Source organism: Diceros bicornis, chromosome 39, assembly GCF_020826845.1.
Source record: "Diceros bicornis minor isolate mBicDic1 chromosome 39, mDicBic1.mat.cur, whole genome shotgun sequence".
In the NCBI taxonomy this organism is placed as follows: domain Eukaryota; kingdom Metazoa; phylum Chordata; class Mammalia; order Perissodactyla; family Rhinocerotidae; genus Diceros; species Diceros bicornis.
The window spans coordinates 14,699,734-14,717,826 of NC_080778.1; the positions used below are offsets into that span (position 1 = coordinate 14,699,734).

At 40.5% G+C, this 18,093-nt stretch overlaps 1 protein-coding gene across 3 annotated transcripts in view; it reads left to right on the forward strand.

Moving 5' to 3' along the window:
- The window catches only part of CNKSR3 (CNKSR family member 3), a 90,646-nt gene that overhangs the window by 43,779 nt on the left and 28,774 nt on the right, over nucleotides 1-18,093 (forward strand). For 2 of the 3 annotated variants that reach the window (XM_058534110.1, XM_058534109.1), the window contains exon 2: nucleotides 11,581-11,744. In XM_058534110.1, the coding sequence (XP_058390093.1) occupies nucleotides 11,581-11,744 (164 nt within the window). Of the gene's footprint in view, nucleotides 1-11,580; nucleotides 11,761-18,093 lie in introns of those variants that run through there. The other variant, XM_058534111.1, reaches the window with a different exon arrangement.

Consider the following 18,093-nt stretch of genomic DNA (forward strand, 5'->3'; position numbering starts at 1 on the left):
CAGAATTGGATGCAATGGTTTGGTTGCTGAATTCCAACAACCAACCTTGGAAAGTATATATTTCTTCTACTACAGGATCGTGGCATGCTTTGTGTGCATGCCCACAACTTGGTTTTTGTTTTTAGAATCTGAAAACTTATTTTGCAATTTTTGTTTAACACTTACTATGACATATGTATATATGTGCGTATACGTGTACACACGTGCACGCACCCTCAAACATGTAAGTCAGTGTTGAATTTCTTCTCTGCTCCCCTCAGTGTTATCATTCAAGTTCATCCTACTTTTTTGTGGGGAGGGCAAGGGAAGAGGACTGGGCTGTCATTATATTCTGAATTCTGATTATCTCTTTAGACCAGTTCTTTGGTTAAGTCTGAATTACTTGTCAGTTCCTTTTTAGTGATTTAGATCAGCATTGATATCAACCAAAAAAGATGATTTCAGACAATACTAACATCTGTCCTTTCCCCTGTCCCCACTCTGGGCACTTCTCCCCCTTCATGGCTGCTCGGGATGCCGGGAGCATCCTGGCAGCATGGGTCCCTTTCACAGCATCAGAAATTGTGCAGAATATGTGGGGGTTGGGGCAGGGTTGGATGAGACCTACAACTTGGAAGCCAGAGTTTCCTGGTTAAAATTGTCAGCTGGGACGCATTACTTACCAGTTCAGAAACCTCAAATGACGGCAGTCCATCTGATTGTTGTTTTCTGGGTTACTGGAATCCTTGAATTAAGGTACTCCTTCTATTTTTACTTCCTTAAATTATCCTAGCATGGACGTGTTTGCTATTTCCAAGTTTTGTTTCAGTAATAGATCATCTACTTATGTAGTGAAACCCAAAGTGGGGTTGTTTCTTGGGTACATCTTCGGATGTCTTCGGAGTGACCTAAGTCTTGGAAGACATTGGTTACTTAAGCAAGAAAGTTGAGTTTGCTTTGGGAACGGAATACCGCCCGCTCTTCTGCTCTCCCTGTTGTTGCTTCTTGTAAGACATTGAAGCCGTGGATTTGTTGCTACATATTAGTAGCTCGTCAGTGATGCGTGGACCAGCTTTTCCCAAATGGTTAAAAGCACAGGCTTATTTTGTCTTCAGCATTACTGTTACTTCAGCTTGGTGCCCTAAAAAACGGCCAGTATAACTGCCCCATTTCACAGATGAGTAAACTGAGGATTTTCAGTAAACTGAGAAAGGCTAAGAAATTTGCTTGAGGTTGCTCAGCTACTTGCTGGCAAAGTCCAGACTAAAATATGGATCTTCTTTCCCACTATCCAAGGCTCTTAGTATCTATCAATTGCTTTTCTACCCAACTCCAGTACCTGAGAGGCCTGTAAACTTTACAAGAAGAGCAGTACACTGAAAATTTTTAACTTTACAGAAAACTAATCAAATATGCACGTACGACCCTGTAAAAAAAACTGTAAAATATTGATGCTGAACTGAAACAATATAAATAGAATCAGGCTAACTAGAAGACTGACTTACAGTAAAACTTTTGTACACACATTGAGACTTTCGAAAGACTGACATTTTAAGATTTATTTGCTATAGAATGTTTTAATAACTGTTTTATTAAGATATAATTCACATACCATGAAATTCATCCCATTTAAAGTGTATGATACAGTGGTTTATGGGGTTGTGCCGCCATCCCCACTATCTAATTTTAGAACATTTTCATCACCCCAAAAAGAAACCCCATACCCATTAGCAATCATTCCCCATTCTCCCTTCCTCCTAGTCCCCGGCAACTACTAATCTACTTTCTGTCTCTATGCATTTACTGATTCTGGACTCCACTTCATATAAATGGAATCATACAATAAAAAAAAAAAAAAAACCAAAAAAAAAACGGCCAGTAGCTTGTCCTTCCTCCTCAAAATCAGTCACTCCATCCCATAAATACAGTGAAAGAGCTTTGTTCGTTCTTAATTGGGCTTCCAGGGTTCTTGTGGCTGGATCTTTTGATGTGTTTGGATTTCATGTGGCTTCTGCTTTGAAGGGCGCAGTGGCCTCAGCGATGGCTTCGTATGCTCACAGCTCTACTCAGGGCAGAAAACCTGACAGTTTTCTTCAAGACCAAGTTTATTCATTTGCTAATTATTTTTAGCTCTGAGGATGTTTGGGATTTAAGTTTCAGGGCAGTTTATTTCCTTCTTCATACTCTGTTATTGTAAGTAAAGGTAACTTATACTGGCTCAGACATAATGTAGAAGCGTGGACTTTTAGACCTGGAGGGAACCAAGAGGTTTTCTAATCCAGTTGTCAGACATTGTGTTTAGATGTCTTTCTTCAAATTAGATTTAACCAGAAGCCTATTAGGATGACTGAGAAAATCAGAGCTGCCAGTAGTAGTGTGTGTGGGTGTCATTTAGGTGGAAATTAACTAAATAAACCTTAATTAAATTGGAGTCAGGAAGGCCTGTAGAGGGAGCTCTCATACCCCATCACACACCATCAATTACATCAAACAGGAAGAGACATCCACAGGAAGTAAAACTACTTTACTACTGAAGGAAGATTGCTCTCCCCACCTGGCAACAGTCCAGCCAATGAGAAAAGCCACAGCTCAGCCAATGAGAAGCTCTTGCTGCCCTGAACGGCTACTTTCCCCCAATGGGCTTTCGTTTAGAGCAGCTCCTCCCTACTCCCTCTTTTTGTCTGTAAAAGCATCTCCTTTCCTTTCTTATCTGAATTTGTCTATGGTTTGCCATAGCATGCACATCCCAAATTGCAATTCTTTTGGCTATTCCCAGATAAACTCATTTTGAGTTAAAATAACAGGCAAATTTGCTTTTAAGTTGACAGTTCTAATCAAAGTCCGTTTATCCACACATGAGGAGCCCGAGAACCAGGAGTAAGTGGTTTAGCCACTGTTCCACAGGGAGGACGTGAAATAAAGTCAGGATAAGAAACCAAGTTCCTTTTGTTAGAAAGCAGATCAGTGGCTGCCAGGGCTGTGGAGAGGGAACTGACACAGGAGAGGGGCACAAGGAAACTTTCTGGGGTGATAGAAATGTTTATATCGTGATTGTGGTGTGGTTACATGACTGTATCTTTTTGTCAAAACTCATCGAAATGTACACTGAAAACTGGCGAATTTTATTATACCTCAAAAAACGTGACCAAAAGAAAATAATAAAGTGGATAAAAAGTTGTAAGGGGTCTCCTAAAACATGGTCAGGACTTTTTTGGGGGTGGAGGGGGATAACATTTTCTCTGCTTTTTAATGCAGTGTAATTATATAACATGACTCTTTCAAAAATATAAAAAGAAAAGAAAAAATCAGATTCACTTAATCCTGATCTAGTATATTTTTCCAGTTAGCAGATTGATCATTACTTTGTGCTCATTGCTGCTGTTAGTCATACCAAGAGTTGGCAAGCTTTTTCTCTAGACAGCCAGATAGTGAATATTTTAGGCCTTGTAGGCCATTCGGTCTCTGTCACAACTACTCAGTTCTGTCATTGTAGCATGAAGGCAGCCAGAGACAATATGTGAATGAGCATGTGGCTGTGTTCCCATAAAACTTTACTTACAAAGCAGACAGTGGACCACATTTGGCCCATGAGTTGCATTTGCCAACCTGTGAGTTACACTTTTGTTCCTTTTGGAGAAACTCAGCAAAAGGGCGTTTTCTATATCCTCACGAGAAGGATGAATGTTAGAGAAAAGTGGGCCTGTGGAGAAGTTTGGAAGAGGCAGGCCCTACAGGGCTTGGAATGCCCTGCTAAGCTCATGGACTTGGATCTGCAAAGGATAGGATGGTTTTGCTCAGATGGAATTATAGAGGATGAATTAAGAGGAAGAAGGGATTGAACATGGCACCAGTTTCTAGATTCTCATAGAATCCTGAGTAAGAGATAAATTCAGCTGTGACAGAAAGATGGGATGGCGGGGACCTGGTGAAGGAATACTCAGCAGATAAAATGAAGAGAACTCAAAGACTTGGAGACTTGAAGTCCTTGGGGACAAAGAATGTGGAGAAGGAGGGGACAACTCCCAGGTTCTGGCCTGGGCAACTCTTTAAGCCTTGGGGTCATTGCCCAAAATAAGGAAAATGAGAGAGAGGCAGACTTGATGAGAAAGATGAGGGGTTCAAGTCTGGATGTGTTGAGTTTTAGATTAAAGAGCAGAATCTGTCAGGCATCATTGTATAGATCTGTAGTCTCCAGATTTCTGATCATGCTTTCCCATAAGTAAATAATTTGTGGACACACATTGACAGTAAGTAGACATTTATCTATAAGTAACATACCATCTACTGGACTTGCACACCTATTATAAAACCTAACATAAGAAATAGACATTTCCAAAAGGTAAGATAAAGATTAAAAAATATTAAAAAATATATATATTTAGAGTGTAATTCTTCATTAGCGTTAGGGGACGTGACACCATATTTCAAGTAGTTCTCATTAGATATGATCCTCATTGGTTAGAAACCTCAGTTCTACCATTTTTGATAGTTAGCATGTGCTTCTTAGTGTGCATTTCATATCGCTTTTCATGTTCCTCCTCGTCCTCCTGAGACCTGTTGGGGAAGACAGTGGATCCGGAGCCAAAGAAGGGAGGCTGCAGTTTCTCCTCTCATAGTGGATATGGGATATTCTGACGGGAGAAAGAGGGTGGGAATGCGAGGAAATTAGGTCCTTCCGTGTTCAGAGGGAGGAACTATGCTTCCATGCCAGGCCTCAGCAGGTGCAAAGGCAGCGGCCCAGCTGGGTGTGTGCCTTTCGTCTCAGGCTGCCCCTGAGAGTTGGCCCTGCCCCAGCGCGACCCCCTCCTAGAGAAGCTGGTTGTAGGTTTTTTTTTTTTTTTTTTTTTGCTGAGGAAGATTCACCCTGAGCTAACATCTGTACCAATTCTCCTATATTTTGTATGTGGGTCACCACCACAGCATGGCTGCTGACGAGTGGTGTAGGTCCATGCCCAGGAACCAAACCCGGGCCGTTGAAGTGGAGCATGCCGAACTTAACCACTAGGCCATGGGGCCAGCCCCTGGTTGTAGTTTTGACTTATTAAGAAAGGTCAGCCAGTCAGGGGCCTGTCTGACCAGGCAAAAAGAATTCCTCAGTCCTTTAAAATTATATAGCCAAATTATATAAATTATATAAATAGCCAAAATATATAAATATAAACTCAGATTCCTATGCTTCAACCAGTTTTATCAGCTAGTTTTATAATTAAGGCCTACAGGTGTCAACAAAATAAGGATGGCCAAAGAAAGTCATTCCAAAGGGATATCATTGGGTGGCTTCTGCATTTTGGCATGCTCTGAAATCAGCTTTGCTCCATTAATCATATGCCCGTATAGAAGCCGAAACTAATTGACCTTCAGTTTGAAACCTGATTTTTTTATTCTTAGCTAGGTGCTGTGTTTGGGAGAAGTTATAATATATTGGATCAGGGGTGTCAGCAAGTTGAGAAGGCTGAAGAGCTTTGATGTCAGGTCTTTACTGTTCAATGTTTTTAGAAGTGTTGGGAATTCTGAGAATATTGTAATTAGGTGTAAGCATGTTTCCTTTTCTCTGGTTCAGATCATCAAGAACTGACCTAAGTCCTTATCGCCTTCATAGTAGAGGTCTGTCCCCAATACAGTGCCTTGCACATGGTGGTTGCTCTGTAAATTTTGCTGAGTTAAATTGCATTTGTGTGATCTGTGATTGATTCTCCTAGTTGAAGAACACAGTATACCCAAATCCTGTTTGCATCATCGGTCACTGGCGGCCCTTAAAAGTTCTGAATGAGGTGCGAGTCTACAAGCTTTAGCTAAACCAATTTCTGAATCAAAATATTTCTTTAAAAAAACCAAACCAAAACAAAACAAAAGCTTCTGATTAAAACATGTTTTAATGATCAAAAGTACTTGATGTGAAATGCTGTAAGAACGACGCTGAGCTCACTGTCTTTGTAGAATTAGAGCTTTTGCTGACTCGAGCCCATGGGCTAAAAGCATAGCTATGTGAGGTCCTTCCAATAGGTCTCACCTGTCAGAACAGAGGATGATCTAGTCAATGATCTGATTTTAGTCGTGTATAGAAAGTAAGAGAATAGCTCTAGATTCCTTTCATTGGGCATTTACTCTAACTTCTTAATCTTCATGCACACAATCCTTTCCACATTTCGGAGAGATTAATTAATAACAACTGATTCTTGGAACAGGGCAACTATCTTGTCAAAGATTAGAGTTTTATTTTGTTTATGATATTTCTCTTAATGTATAAATGACCTCCTTTAATCTTGAAACATTGAAGCTGGTAGCAAATACTTGTAACTGATAGCACAACAGGAGTTCCATTATCTTTAGTTACTTACTTGCATGGAAAAATAAAATCAGGTGACTCGTTCATTGGTGTAACATTAATATTTATGTAAAGTTCTTTGTTTTCATGCGTTCATTTGTTTATTTCACAAATATGATTGTGCACTGGCAATGTTCTAGATTCTGGGAAGTAAGCAATGAATAAAAAGAAGCCTCTACTTCCGTGGTTCTTATAGTCTGATATAAATCTTAAAACATTTTTAGGTGAGATCAATGATTGTTGCAAGTTCCCAAATTTGGGAACACTTTCTGGGAAAAGTAATAACATGGGCTGTTGAGATTTTGTTTTATCTCCAATTTACTCTGTTTCAGAGGGAGCTACCTAAGCATTTGGGAGTTTCTGTGTCTCTAGTAACTTTTTTGTTGTTGTTGTTGAGGAAGATTGGCCCTGAGCTAACATCTGTTGCCAGTCTTCCTCTTTTTGCTTGAGGAAGATTGTTCCTGAGCTAACATCTGTGCCAATCTTCCTCCATTTTGTATGTGGGACGCCGCCACAGCATGGCTTAATGAGCGGTGTGCAGGTCCGCTCCTGGAATCGGAACCTGCGAACCCAGGGCTGCTGTAGCAGAGTGTGCGAATTTAACCACTATGCCACCAGGCGGGCCCCTCTAGCAACTTTTATGCTGAACACTTAGGAAATTGAGGACCTGAATAAATCACATTTTTTAAATTTAACAAAATACATAGAGTATTATGGGCTTCATAGTGTTCTAAGCCCTTTATAAATATCAACAGTTAATTTTCATTACAGATCTATGTACTAGATAGTATTATTATCCCTGTTTTTACAAATGAGGGAACTGAATAACTTGCCCAGGGGCCTAGTTAGCAAGAAGTGGGGCTGGGTTTGGAAACCAGGCTCTTAACCATTGCCCTGCCACTCTCCGATATAAATCATAAAATAGTATTTTTTAAAATCACAAAACATTTCTTTTGTTCCTTTTTGCATTTTGGATTTGTTTGCAAGTTTTGGATTATTTTCAGCCAGATTTAGTGACCATGGAGGAAGTCTGGGCTGTCTCTCACTGTGGCTTCCATTCTGTGGGAGCTCCCTCTCCTTTTCCTGCATGATTCTTTTCACATTGCATTACATGTTTAATTTAATTTGTGTAAATGGCATGAGCTTAATTTATTTTTATTTAATTATGTGTTTCTCTTGGTCCTGCTAGACTTTCTGTAAGTTAGTTGAAGCAAGGAACTAGCAAATAGGTACATTTGACAAATACGTTAAAATGTATTGTTTCTTGCAAATTCTAAAACCAGTTTACTTGAAATTGGGAGTTTTCTCCTCCTTTGTGGACCTGCATAATAGTTTGATTTAGCTGTTTATGAATGTTTAATTGTATTCTAAACAATAGGATAACTGAACAATAGGCCATAACTTATTGGAATAATAAAACTGGGGGCAATACTATTTAAAGCCTAGCATATTCAATATATGTGTCCCTTGAGGGGAAAGTCTAAACCACTATAGATTCTGTTTTTAGCTAGGTAGCAACATGATGTTTCCAGTTGATAATTCTCCTACATCTTGGGGATCTTTTGATTCTTTGAGTTTAGATCATTTTTATTCCTTCAGAATCCTCAAGGAGATTCTGGCCCTTTTTAAGGAAATGTTCTATGTTCTTCAGTTCTCATTCTCTAATCATTTGCAACCTTCGTCCTATCTAGAACCCTCCTCACACCTCCCGTCTCAACCTTCTTCTCTGTGTCCAAAATATTTCCTTAATGCTCCAAACCTACTTTTTTTTTTTCCCCCAAAGCCCCAGTAAATAGCTGTATGTCATAGTTGCACATCCTTCTAGTTGCTGTATGTGGGACGCCGCCTCAGCATGGCCGATGAAGCGGTGCGTCGGTGCGCGCCCGGGATCCGAACCTGGGCCGCCAGCAGCGGAGCTCACGCACCCAACCGCTAAGCCACGGGGCCGGCCCGCTCCAAAGCTACTTTTGAAATCCTGTTTCTTCAGTGAAACTTTCCCCAATTAGTTAAAGAGAAATCTGGCCTCATCTTTGTTTCTACTTTTTATTCAGGGATGAATTTTAATGAACGTCCATTGTGCATGATTTCTTCACTTTAATTTTTTTTTTTTTTTTTTTTTTTGTGAGGAGATCAGCCCTGTGCTAACATCCACCAATCCTCCTCTTTTTTTTTTTTTGGCTGAGGAAGACGGCCCTGGGCTAACATCTGTGCCCATCTTCCTCCACTTTTATATGGGACGCCGCCACAGCATGGCTTGCCAAGCAGTGCGTCAGTGCACGCCCGGGATCCGAACCAGCGAACCCCGGGCCGCCGCAGCGGAGCGCGCACACTTAACCGCTTGCGCCACCGGGCTGGCCCCTCTTCACTTTAATTTTAATAGAATAATTTATTCTGCACTTGAAAACTAATATGAGTCTCTTAGTTTTATGCTTGTATCTTGAGCAATAAACTTGTCGCAGTAAATATGACTTTCAATTCTTTTGGTCATTGGGCCTTGCTTATTTTGTTTAAGAAAGAGTTTGTCACGTGTGGATGAATATGAAATAAAGTGTTATTAGCTTTGTGTTGCTTTGCTAGGGCTGTCATAACAAAGTACCACGGACTGCGTGGCTGAAATGACAGAAATTTATTTTCTTGCAATTCTGGAGGCTCGAAGTCCGGGATCATAGTGTTGGCTGGGTTGGTTTGTTCTGAGGCCTCTCTCCTTGGCTTGTAGGTGGCTCTCTTTTCCCTGTGTCTTCACATGGTCTTCCTTCTGTGTGTGTCTCTTCTTCTTATAAGGACACCAGTCATATTGGATTCAGGCCCACTCATATGACCTCATTTAACTTAATCACCTCTTTAGAGTTGCTGCCTCCAAATACAGTCATGGTCTGAGGTCCTGGGGGTTAGGACTTCAACGTATGAGTCTTGGGGAGACACATTTCAGCCATAACAAGGTTTAAATGTATAGTATAGTTATCCTGAACTTTTATGACGAATTAAAATAAGAATTATTTGTAAAGTTTAAAAGGAGGCAAGAGAAGAGAACATTCTGAAGGAGAGGAGATTGTAGGATATTGGTTGTGATCTGGCTTAGAACTGGCTAAGTGATTTAGGGTCAAATTCACAGTAACTAGTCTTTTGTCTGTACTTTCCCAATATTTTGATTCAGTGAGATCTCAGGAAGTACCTTCTAAGTACCTCAAAGACTCTGTGATTCTATTTTAATAATTGTTTTATAATTAGACCTTGCTGCTGATTTAGGAAGTTGGTTGGAGAGGAATTTTTATAATCCCATGTTTACCAGCATGCAAAAGATCAGGGCTTCTGTCAAACAGACCTTGATTTGGATTCAAGTTCTTTTTTTCTTTATCAAGCTGAAGAAAGTGACTACAGAAATCCTTCTCTTGGCATCTTACCAGCTGTGTGACTGTGGATGGGGTATGCAGCCTCACGAGCCCTAATTTAGTCATCTATAAAATGGGAATAGAGCTGTAAGGAGGCTCTCCTTGGCTCTTGGCCCTTGTCACTGTTGTCTGCCACAGATAGATACTACCCCTCTGCAGATGGCCCTGGATATCGGGGTGCTGAGACCCAGCCCTGCAGCCCAAGTGGCGCCGTGCCCTCAATACCTGCTGACTTCCGTGGCCCGAACTGCTTGCCCAACTCACGTGCTACGGAGGCCACTTGTGGCTCAAGGCCATCAAAATGGAACGGGGCTTATATCAGTGTCCCCAGCCTCACTTGCTATGTGACAGAGCCCTTCTGCTAGACAGACATCACCTCAGGGACCATGGGTTGGTTCCAACTGGTTACCATAAAATTAATTTTTTCTTACCTCCTCTTCCTGTATTTGATAGCCCCAAATGGTTATCAGGATGTTCTTCCTCTTTCTATATCTTATCAAGAGGCAAGTGGTGAAAGTTTGTGGAACAGAGATGTTGTTTAGCCTAGCACATCAGATTTTAAGATCCACGGACTTCAGTATTGCCAAAAGTCAGTGCTGGACTTGTGTCTACTTTTCCTAGTCCAGAATACCCACATAGCAGAGCTTTTGTGACGGGTAAATGATGTGTGTGTGTGTGTGTGTGTGTGTGTGTGTGTGTGTGTGTGTTGGGGGGGCAGGAGACAGCAGCATGCCTTCCACATACTTTGTTCTAGTAAAATTGAGTTTTCATCCTTTGTGTTGGGATTGAATTTATATAAATCTAGTCTTTGAAAACACTAAGGTGGCTTTTTTTATTAGGCATGAATAGATCAATTGATTCAGTGTAAAATTTTACTCCAGTAAAAACCGTTAAAATGAGTTGAACAGAGAATTCTCTATGTAGGAATAAAGATTCCCAAGTTCTATTAGGCTTGCCTATTTTAATCATTGTATCAGAGTATTAAAATACAACACTCTTGGCGGTAGTGTTTGACCTGGAAAATTCCCGTAGGCTAACCCATTTTACTGGTACCACTGCTGATTCCTTTTCCTTTGGATTCTGTATTTATCAGGATTTTTTCAGTTCCGAGGCACAGAAACTCAACACAAACAAGCTTAAGCTAAAAAGGGAATTTATTCCAATTTAAGTGAAAAATTCTAGGGGTAGAAATATCTTTAAACAATGTTAAATCCAGGGGCATGTAGGATATTATCAGGGCATTTCCTCTCTGTCTAGTCAATGGATTTATTTTCAGAAAACTGATCAGAAAAATGACTGCCAATATCCCCAAGATTGTGTACTATGACTTCCAATTGGAAAGGAAGAAAGAGCCTCTGTTTTCCTGTGTCCATATATCAAATATCAAGGAAGATTTTGGTTGATTCTGATTAAGTCACATACTCATTCTTGAACGTATAATTGGCTGGTAGATAGAGTATTGTGGTCAACCACTGTGGCAAAGCATCTTGATTGGCAGGTCCACTGGGAGCACACGGGCTGGGAGAGGGATGGTGTCCCAAAGGAATTGTTGCTTAGCCAACAGTCAAACTTATGTCTGGGACAGATAACTAGCATTTCAAGTCAGCAGGGGTTAGTGTTTATGCTTTTAGTTGAAAGAGAATGGGAAGGTAACCGTCATAAAGCTTTGCTGGATTCATTTGGAAATTTTAAACTGCCCGTTTAAAATCTGTTTGAGATAAGAAGATGAGGACACACTTGAAAGATGTCCATCAGGTGGGATACACGTTGTATAGACAATCAAATAGTGGAGCATAATTGGTGATTCCTGAAGTTGATTTAAAGGTGGGCAATTTTTTGAGTAAAAGAACAAAATAACAATAATGGACTCTTTTGCTTTTTTGGTAGGGTTAGATGATTGCCTTCAGCAGTATGTCCACAAGTTTGAACGGGAGAAGATAAATGGAGAGCAGCTGCTGCAGATTTCCCATCAGGATCTTGAGGAGCTGGGTGTCACACGAATTGGACACCAGGAACTTGTGTTGGAGGCTGTCGACCTTCTCTGTGCACTGGTTAGTTCAGAAAAAGGTGATCTGTACTGTGATGACATTCTTTAGAACCTTATTCTCTTAAATCTTCATTGTTTGCGGTTTATCATTTTCTTAAATGCTCCATTGGAGTGAAGCATGAGGTGAAGATAATATAAGAAGGGAAGAAAGGAAATCATTTTCTAAATTAAGAGTTGGCAGACGACGGCCTGTGAGTTAAATCTGGCCCACTCTCTATTTTTGTAAATAAAGTTTTATTGAGACACAGCCATGCCCATTCGTTTATGTGTTGTCGGTGTCTGCTTTTGTGCTACAATGGTAAAGTTGAGTAGTTGTGATGAGGGACTGTGTGGTCCGCCAAAGCCTAAAATATTTACTATCTTGCCTGTTACAGAAAAAGTCTCTGTTAGTCTTATTTTCTTATCTTCTATAAAGAATAAAAAGATGGAGATAGTCCTGAATGAGAATGTCATCTTCTAAACTGAAATGAGAAATGGGCTGTGATTTTCATGTCTGTTTTTGTTACTATAAAAGTCACTTTTGGGGCCGGCCCTGTGGCTGAGCAGTTAAGTGCGTGCGTTCTACTACTGGCGGCCCAGGTTTGGATCCCTGGCGCGCACTGACGCACCGCTTATCCAGCCACACTGAGGTGGTGTCCCACATACAGCAACTAGAAGGATGTGCAACTATGACATACAACTATCTACTGGGGCTTTGGGGAGAAAAAAGGGGGAAAAAAAATGGAGGAGGATTGGCAATAGATGTTAGCTCAGAGCCAGTCTTCCTCAGCAAAAAGAGGAGGATTAGCACGGATGTTAGCTCAGGGCTGATCTTCCTCACACACACAAAAAAAAGATTAAAAATCACTTTTATGTTTCACAGATATTTATGATATTTAAATAAGTGATGTTTGTGCTTGAAAGAATCAACCTATGAAATGGTGGCTAGATGGGGAATAATGTAAACTTAGTTACATTTCATAGATGACTGAGCTTTGGCTTGAACGTGAGTGAGTTAAATTTTTCCACGTTCTGACTCTTGCATCACACCTGTGGCTGCATGAGTAGCTCTTTTAGGAGTGGGCTAATAACACCTGTAAGGGCATTGTGTTTATAAACTGGTTGGCATAGGGCAGGATCCACGTCTGTCTGTCCTGGTGCCATGCTAAGGATGCAGTTTCCCTAACTGTCAGGATTTGGACAAACTTGGCAGCATTCAGGCTGGCTTAGTAATGCTATGAACCTGAGCCAGGGGTATATACAATTACATCACTGAGAATGGTGGGAAAGAATGTGCTCCCAATTACTTTGCCATTGCTGGTCTGCATTCTGTTGATTATATAACACTTACTGCATTGTGTGTATTCTTCTTCTTAAAATGGACAGAGCCTTGTCTTCTGCTCTGAGATGTGCTGCTCTTGTTTAGGAAAGTAATGGGGAAATTATTTGTGGTTGAAAAATGAGCTGCCACAAGGCAGACGCTGTGGCCAAGTGGTGTGAGCGTTGGTCTGGGAGGCAGGCTTTTTGCATTCTAATCCTGTCTCTGCTACACTCTCCTCACTCTGTGCCCTCCAGGGAAACGGTGGTGTCTGTTTTCCCCATCATTTCCCTAGATGTGGCCATGTACTAACGTGTAAGTGTTTTGCACTGCCCAGAAGGTGTCTAAGAGTCCTATTTATTATTAAAACTGTATGTTTTTCGTACGGTAAAACATGTTTGAGTTTACTTTTATGCTTTCTGGAAGCATCGCTTTTTGGTCTTTTCTGCTATTTTGAATCATCTCTTTCACTTTGTGGTAGGACTTTGAGGACAGGTGAATTCCTGTGAAATGCACAGTATGAGAGGTGAGGAGGAAAGATGGACTAGAGGCCCATGTGCACATGGGTAACACACATAACAGCTGCCTCTCTGTGCTTTTCCCCTTCCGTACCTCTTAGAATATTACACCAAAAGGAACAAAGCTGGACAAATGCCAGAACCTAAAGCTGTGTTTTATCTCCTACGATTTCCTTCTAATTTCCTTTGTAGACAAAGTTTTGACCTCAGACTCATTCTGGACATGTTTTGTGCAGTAGAGTGCTGGTGAACGCATTTGACAGCAGGGTCACGGGAGGATTCTCAAATGGATGTGCCTTGTCTGGGTTGGGGAGGGTTTTAGAGTTGTACTAAAATACCTGTAGTCTCAATATAGTCTCCTTTTAAAATATTCTTATTGTAATGCATCCATTAGTTATACTATCTATTTAATCCATCTGTACCATATAGATCTTCATGTATACAAATTGGTGATAATTTTTTGCCTTGAACAGTCCATCCGCTGGACAGTTAATGTGTATTTGCAGTTGTCTCTGGTGTTATGAAAGACGTTTTTATGTAAACTCAGTTTCGTGGATGTTGATTTTATGATGGACAGGAAACGAACAGAACTAGAAGTAAGGAAAGGGGCAGGAAAAAACAAAAGCACTGGAAAGTTTTGGAAAGAAAAGGGCAGATAGAATGGATAGGAGCCTAAAAGCGGGAACAGCTAGTGAAGATTCCAAAACCAGTGAGCAGACAGACCACAAATAGTTGGTCATGGTTAGAGAGCAGGGAGAGAAACCCCTTTTGTGAACATTGACCTTGGCTGGCTAGAGTGGCATAAGAGAGTGACTTGTATTTTGAGGCAGAACCGGGACCACTTCCCAGGATTGAATTCAGAGTCTGATCCCAACTTTTTCTCCCTCTTTCTGGGGCACAGGGTAACTGGGATAGACTCTAGAGCTCCTCTTTCCCGTAGGATAGCTTTAGCCATGTGTGACTATTTAAATGAAAATGAATTAAAATTCAGTTCCTCAGTTGCACTAGCTACATGTCAAGTGGTCAATAGCTACGTGTGGCTGGTGGCCGCCATATTTGGATAATGCAGATAGAGAATATTTTCATCATTGCAGAAAGTTCTACTGAATAGCATTGGTCTAGAGGGTGTCGAGAGTAGCAAAATATGATTGTAACTTGTAACCCATTTTCTTTGCCAAATCAACCAGATCCTAGTTTCCTGAAGACCAAGGCAGGGACAGGTAGATGTGTTTTTAAGGTTGAAGTAGGCTGCGAAAGTGAACCGAGTTGGAATCAATACACGTGTTAATTGATGTCACCTAAATGTCCACTTAAATGAAACACCTGTGATGTGTCCACCTGCCAGGAGTGCTTCTGCGCACTTGCGTACCCCTGAGATGATTCATCTTCATCATTTACTGTCCATAGCAAACCATTAAAAAATGTTATCCTTTTTTATGGGTAGAAATCATGCAGGAAGAGGAATCTTTGCTAGCAATTTGTATTTGACTTGATTTTGCTTCTAAGCTTATTAAATGCTTTAGGAAACTGTGAAGTGTGTTTCTTAGGCTGTAACTCAATTGACCCAAGTCAATAAGAAAGTTTTGACTGCGTGTCTCTGATACTCCTTAATCACCTATGTTCCACCATGAACAGAGCTAGTAGGAATGGGAAAAGAAGGTAGAGGAGAAGTTAAGATTTGTCCTTAGTTAAAATGTGTATAATCTTAAGGCACCAGAAGAATGAGCATTTGCCTCTTTCCTTTTCTTCTGTCTCGTGTGTCATTTCTCTAGCCAGACCAAGAAATGACTCCGATGGCTAACTTCTAATGAAATGAGATCTCAGTGGAAGGTTTTGAGTATATATATAGATTTTCGGAGACTCATTTCTTTTCTTATTTAGTTTGTATCTTCTTGATACCTTATCTTATATCAATTTCTGAAGGAGACAGATTTTGAGGGAAGAAGGTTAGTGAAAATAATCAAATCTGCTCTGGGAAATTATTCATTTTCTGTCTTTCATTGTGGGGCACTTAATTCAATAATCCTTTCCTGATGATGTTTCTACAGGAGAGGTTCTTTTGAGCTAATATAATCAGTTTCTTGTTCTCTTCTTATTGTGGAATGGGGTGGATGGGGAAGGAATTTTCCTTCCTTACTTTGCTCCTTCCTTCTTTTAAAATTATACTTTATTATAGTACATTTGGCCACTCTTGAGCCTCATGATTTATTTCGGGGGGATAAAAGAAAGAATCAGCAAATTGAATGGAAACGAAAAGAACCAGTTAAGAAGGAGCTATACTCCTCCTTTATTCTAATATTAAAAGTGCTGGGTTTGTGGGGCCGGCCTGGTGGCGTAGCAGTCTAGTGCGCGTGCTCTGCTTCAGCACCTTGGGGTTCGCGGGTTCGGATCCCGGGCGCGCACTGACGCACGGCTTGTCAAGCCATGCTGTGGCGGTGTCCCGTATAAAGTGGAGGAAGATGGGCACGGATGTTAGCTCAGGGCCGATCTTCCTCAGTGAAAAGAGGAGGGTTGGCATCAGATGTTAGCTCAGGGCTAGTCTTCCTCACCAAAAAAAAAAAAAAAGTGGTAGGTTTGTAGACGATTGAAGTTTAAAACTTCTCGCAACACTAAAATGCATTAATCCTCTTTGAGTTCAAGAAGTAAATGTTGTGTAAAGTAATAAAAGTTCCAAGTAATTTATGGTGACATTGACTGTAGAGAGCTGACTTTCCTGCTTTTAGTTCAAAACTCTTCATATAACTTGGCAGGCTGGGTAATTGACTGAATAAGGGGACATTTCTCTTTAATCACAGTCCTTCAAAACAAGCTCTGTCATGTGGCTCTTTATCCATTCAATTTTGAGTCTGATTCTTTAACTTTAAAAAGCCATGATGAAAATCCATCTTTCCATTTTTGTTTCTCTATTGAAGGACAATATCATATTTTAGTCTCTTGAGAAGGAGCGAGAAAAAAATGAATGAAAATAAAGTTTAGATAGAACATTACTATTAATACAGAACACTCATTTTTATTATGAAATTTAGTGTTTTTTAAAGCTTGCAAGAGACAGTTTTCATTTAATAGATCTGGAAAGTTTTTTTTATATTTATACTTACTTTTTAAAAAATTTCTGTCTAAATTTTTTCAAAAATATTTTTTATTTGACTAGGAAGCAACATAAATTTAAACTTCAAATAAAATCTAGTTAAAGTTAGAATTGTTTTCATTAAGATTAAGGTGTTTTGTTGTTATTACTTACCATTTTTCGTCTTGCCAAAAAAAAAAAGTTCTCACAAACTCCCTGGTATATTTATGCTTTATATATCTTGATTTTGGGACATGGCTCATCCTTCCCTGGGACATTAGTGATGGGACTGTAAGAGAGGAGGGGGCTAAGAGACAAGCGAGGTGCCCCTGCTCTCAGAACAGTGAGGTCCTGATGGCTGAAACCAGCTGAAAGACATGTCTAACACTTCAGAGGGGATGGAGTAGGTCGGAATAGAATTTGGGGGAATTAAGCCGCTGGTTAGTTTTGCTAGATCCAGCATCACTGGCCACTCTTCTTTTTACTTTTCTTCTTTCTAGCACTTATCCTGTTCTCTGTCTTATCACTTTGCCCTTCCTTGGCCAGGGAGTGTGGAAGGCGGGATATACAGCCTCGTGATCAAAAGCTTGTGCCCTCGATGCAGATGCCTCGATTAGAATCCCACCCCTACCGCTGATTAGCGGTGTAACTTTGGAGAATTTATTTAAAGTCTCTGTGCCTCATTTTCCTCACTTGTAAAGTAGAGATAATATCGTTCCCACCTTCACACGCTGTGTTTACCTGAGATAAAACTTGTAAACACCTAGTCCGGTTCCTGGCATAGAGTAAGTGTTCCTTCATGTCTGCCATTGCATTCTTCCCAGTTTTTAAATGGTACCACATTCCCGCTTTGGGATGCAATCGACACAGTTTAATATACCCCAGAAATATCTTCGCTTTTTGTTAAAATGATGAAAGACCAACTGAGTTACATGCAATTGAAAACAAAAATTCATCCCTGCGCCCCAGTCATCTCAGATTTATGTGTAGCTTCCTGGGATTTGTTCTTTATCTGAATGGGGGTGTAGGGCAATATTGTCACATGAAATTGATTTTTTTAAAGCACCCAAGTAAGTTGAACATTGTTAAGAAAGAACACAGGTTAGAAGCTCACGAGACGGAAATTACATCAGGTGAATTGATGTTTAGTCAGTGCTGCTCTGTTTCTGTGTAAGCGAGTCCATCTGATGGAAATTCGTCCATTGGATGACTACTTTATCGTCCGCTGTGCTGGGTATATAGTCGTGAGTAATATACTAAGAGCTCTGCTCTTGCAGACCTTGCATCCCAGTGAGGGAGACAGTAGTGAAGAAGGTGGTTCAGAGAGATGACAGATAAGTGACGTGCTAGAGAGTGACCTCAGGAGGTATTTGGCAATGTCTAGAGACATTTTTGGTTGTCATAACTGATATGTAATGACAGAGGCCAGCTAAACATCTGCAGTGTACAGGAATCCTCCCCCACAACCCAA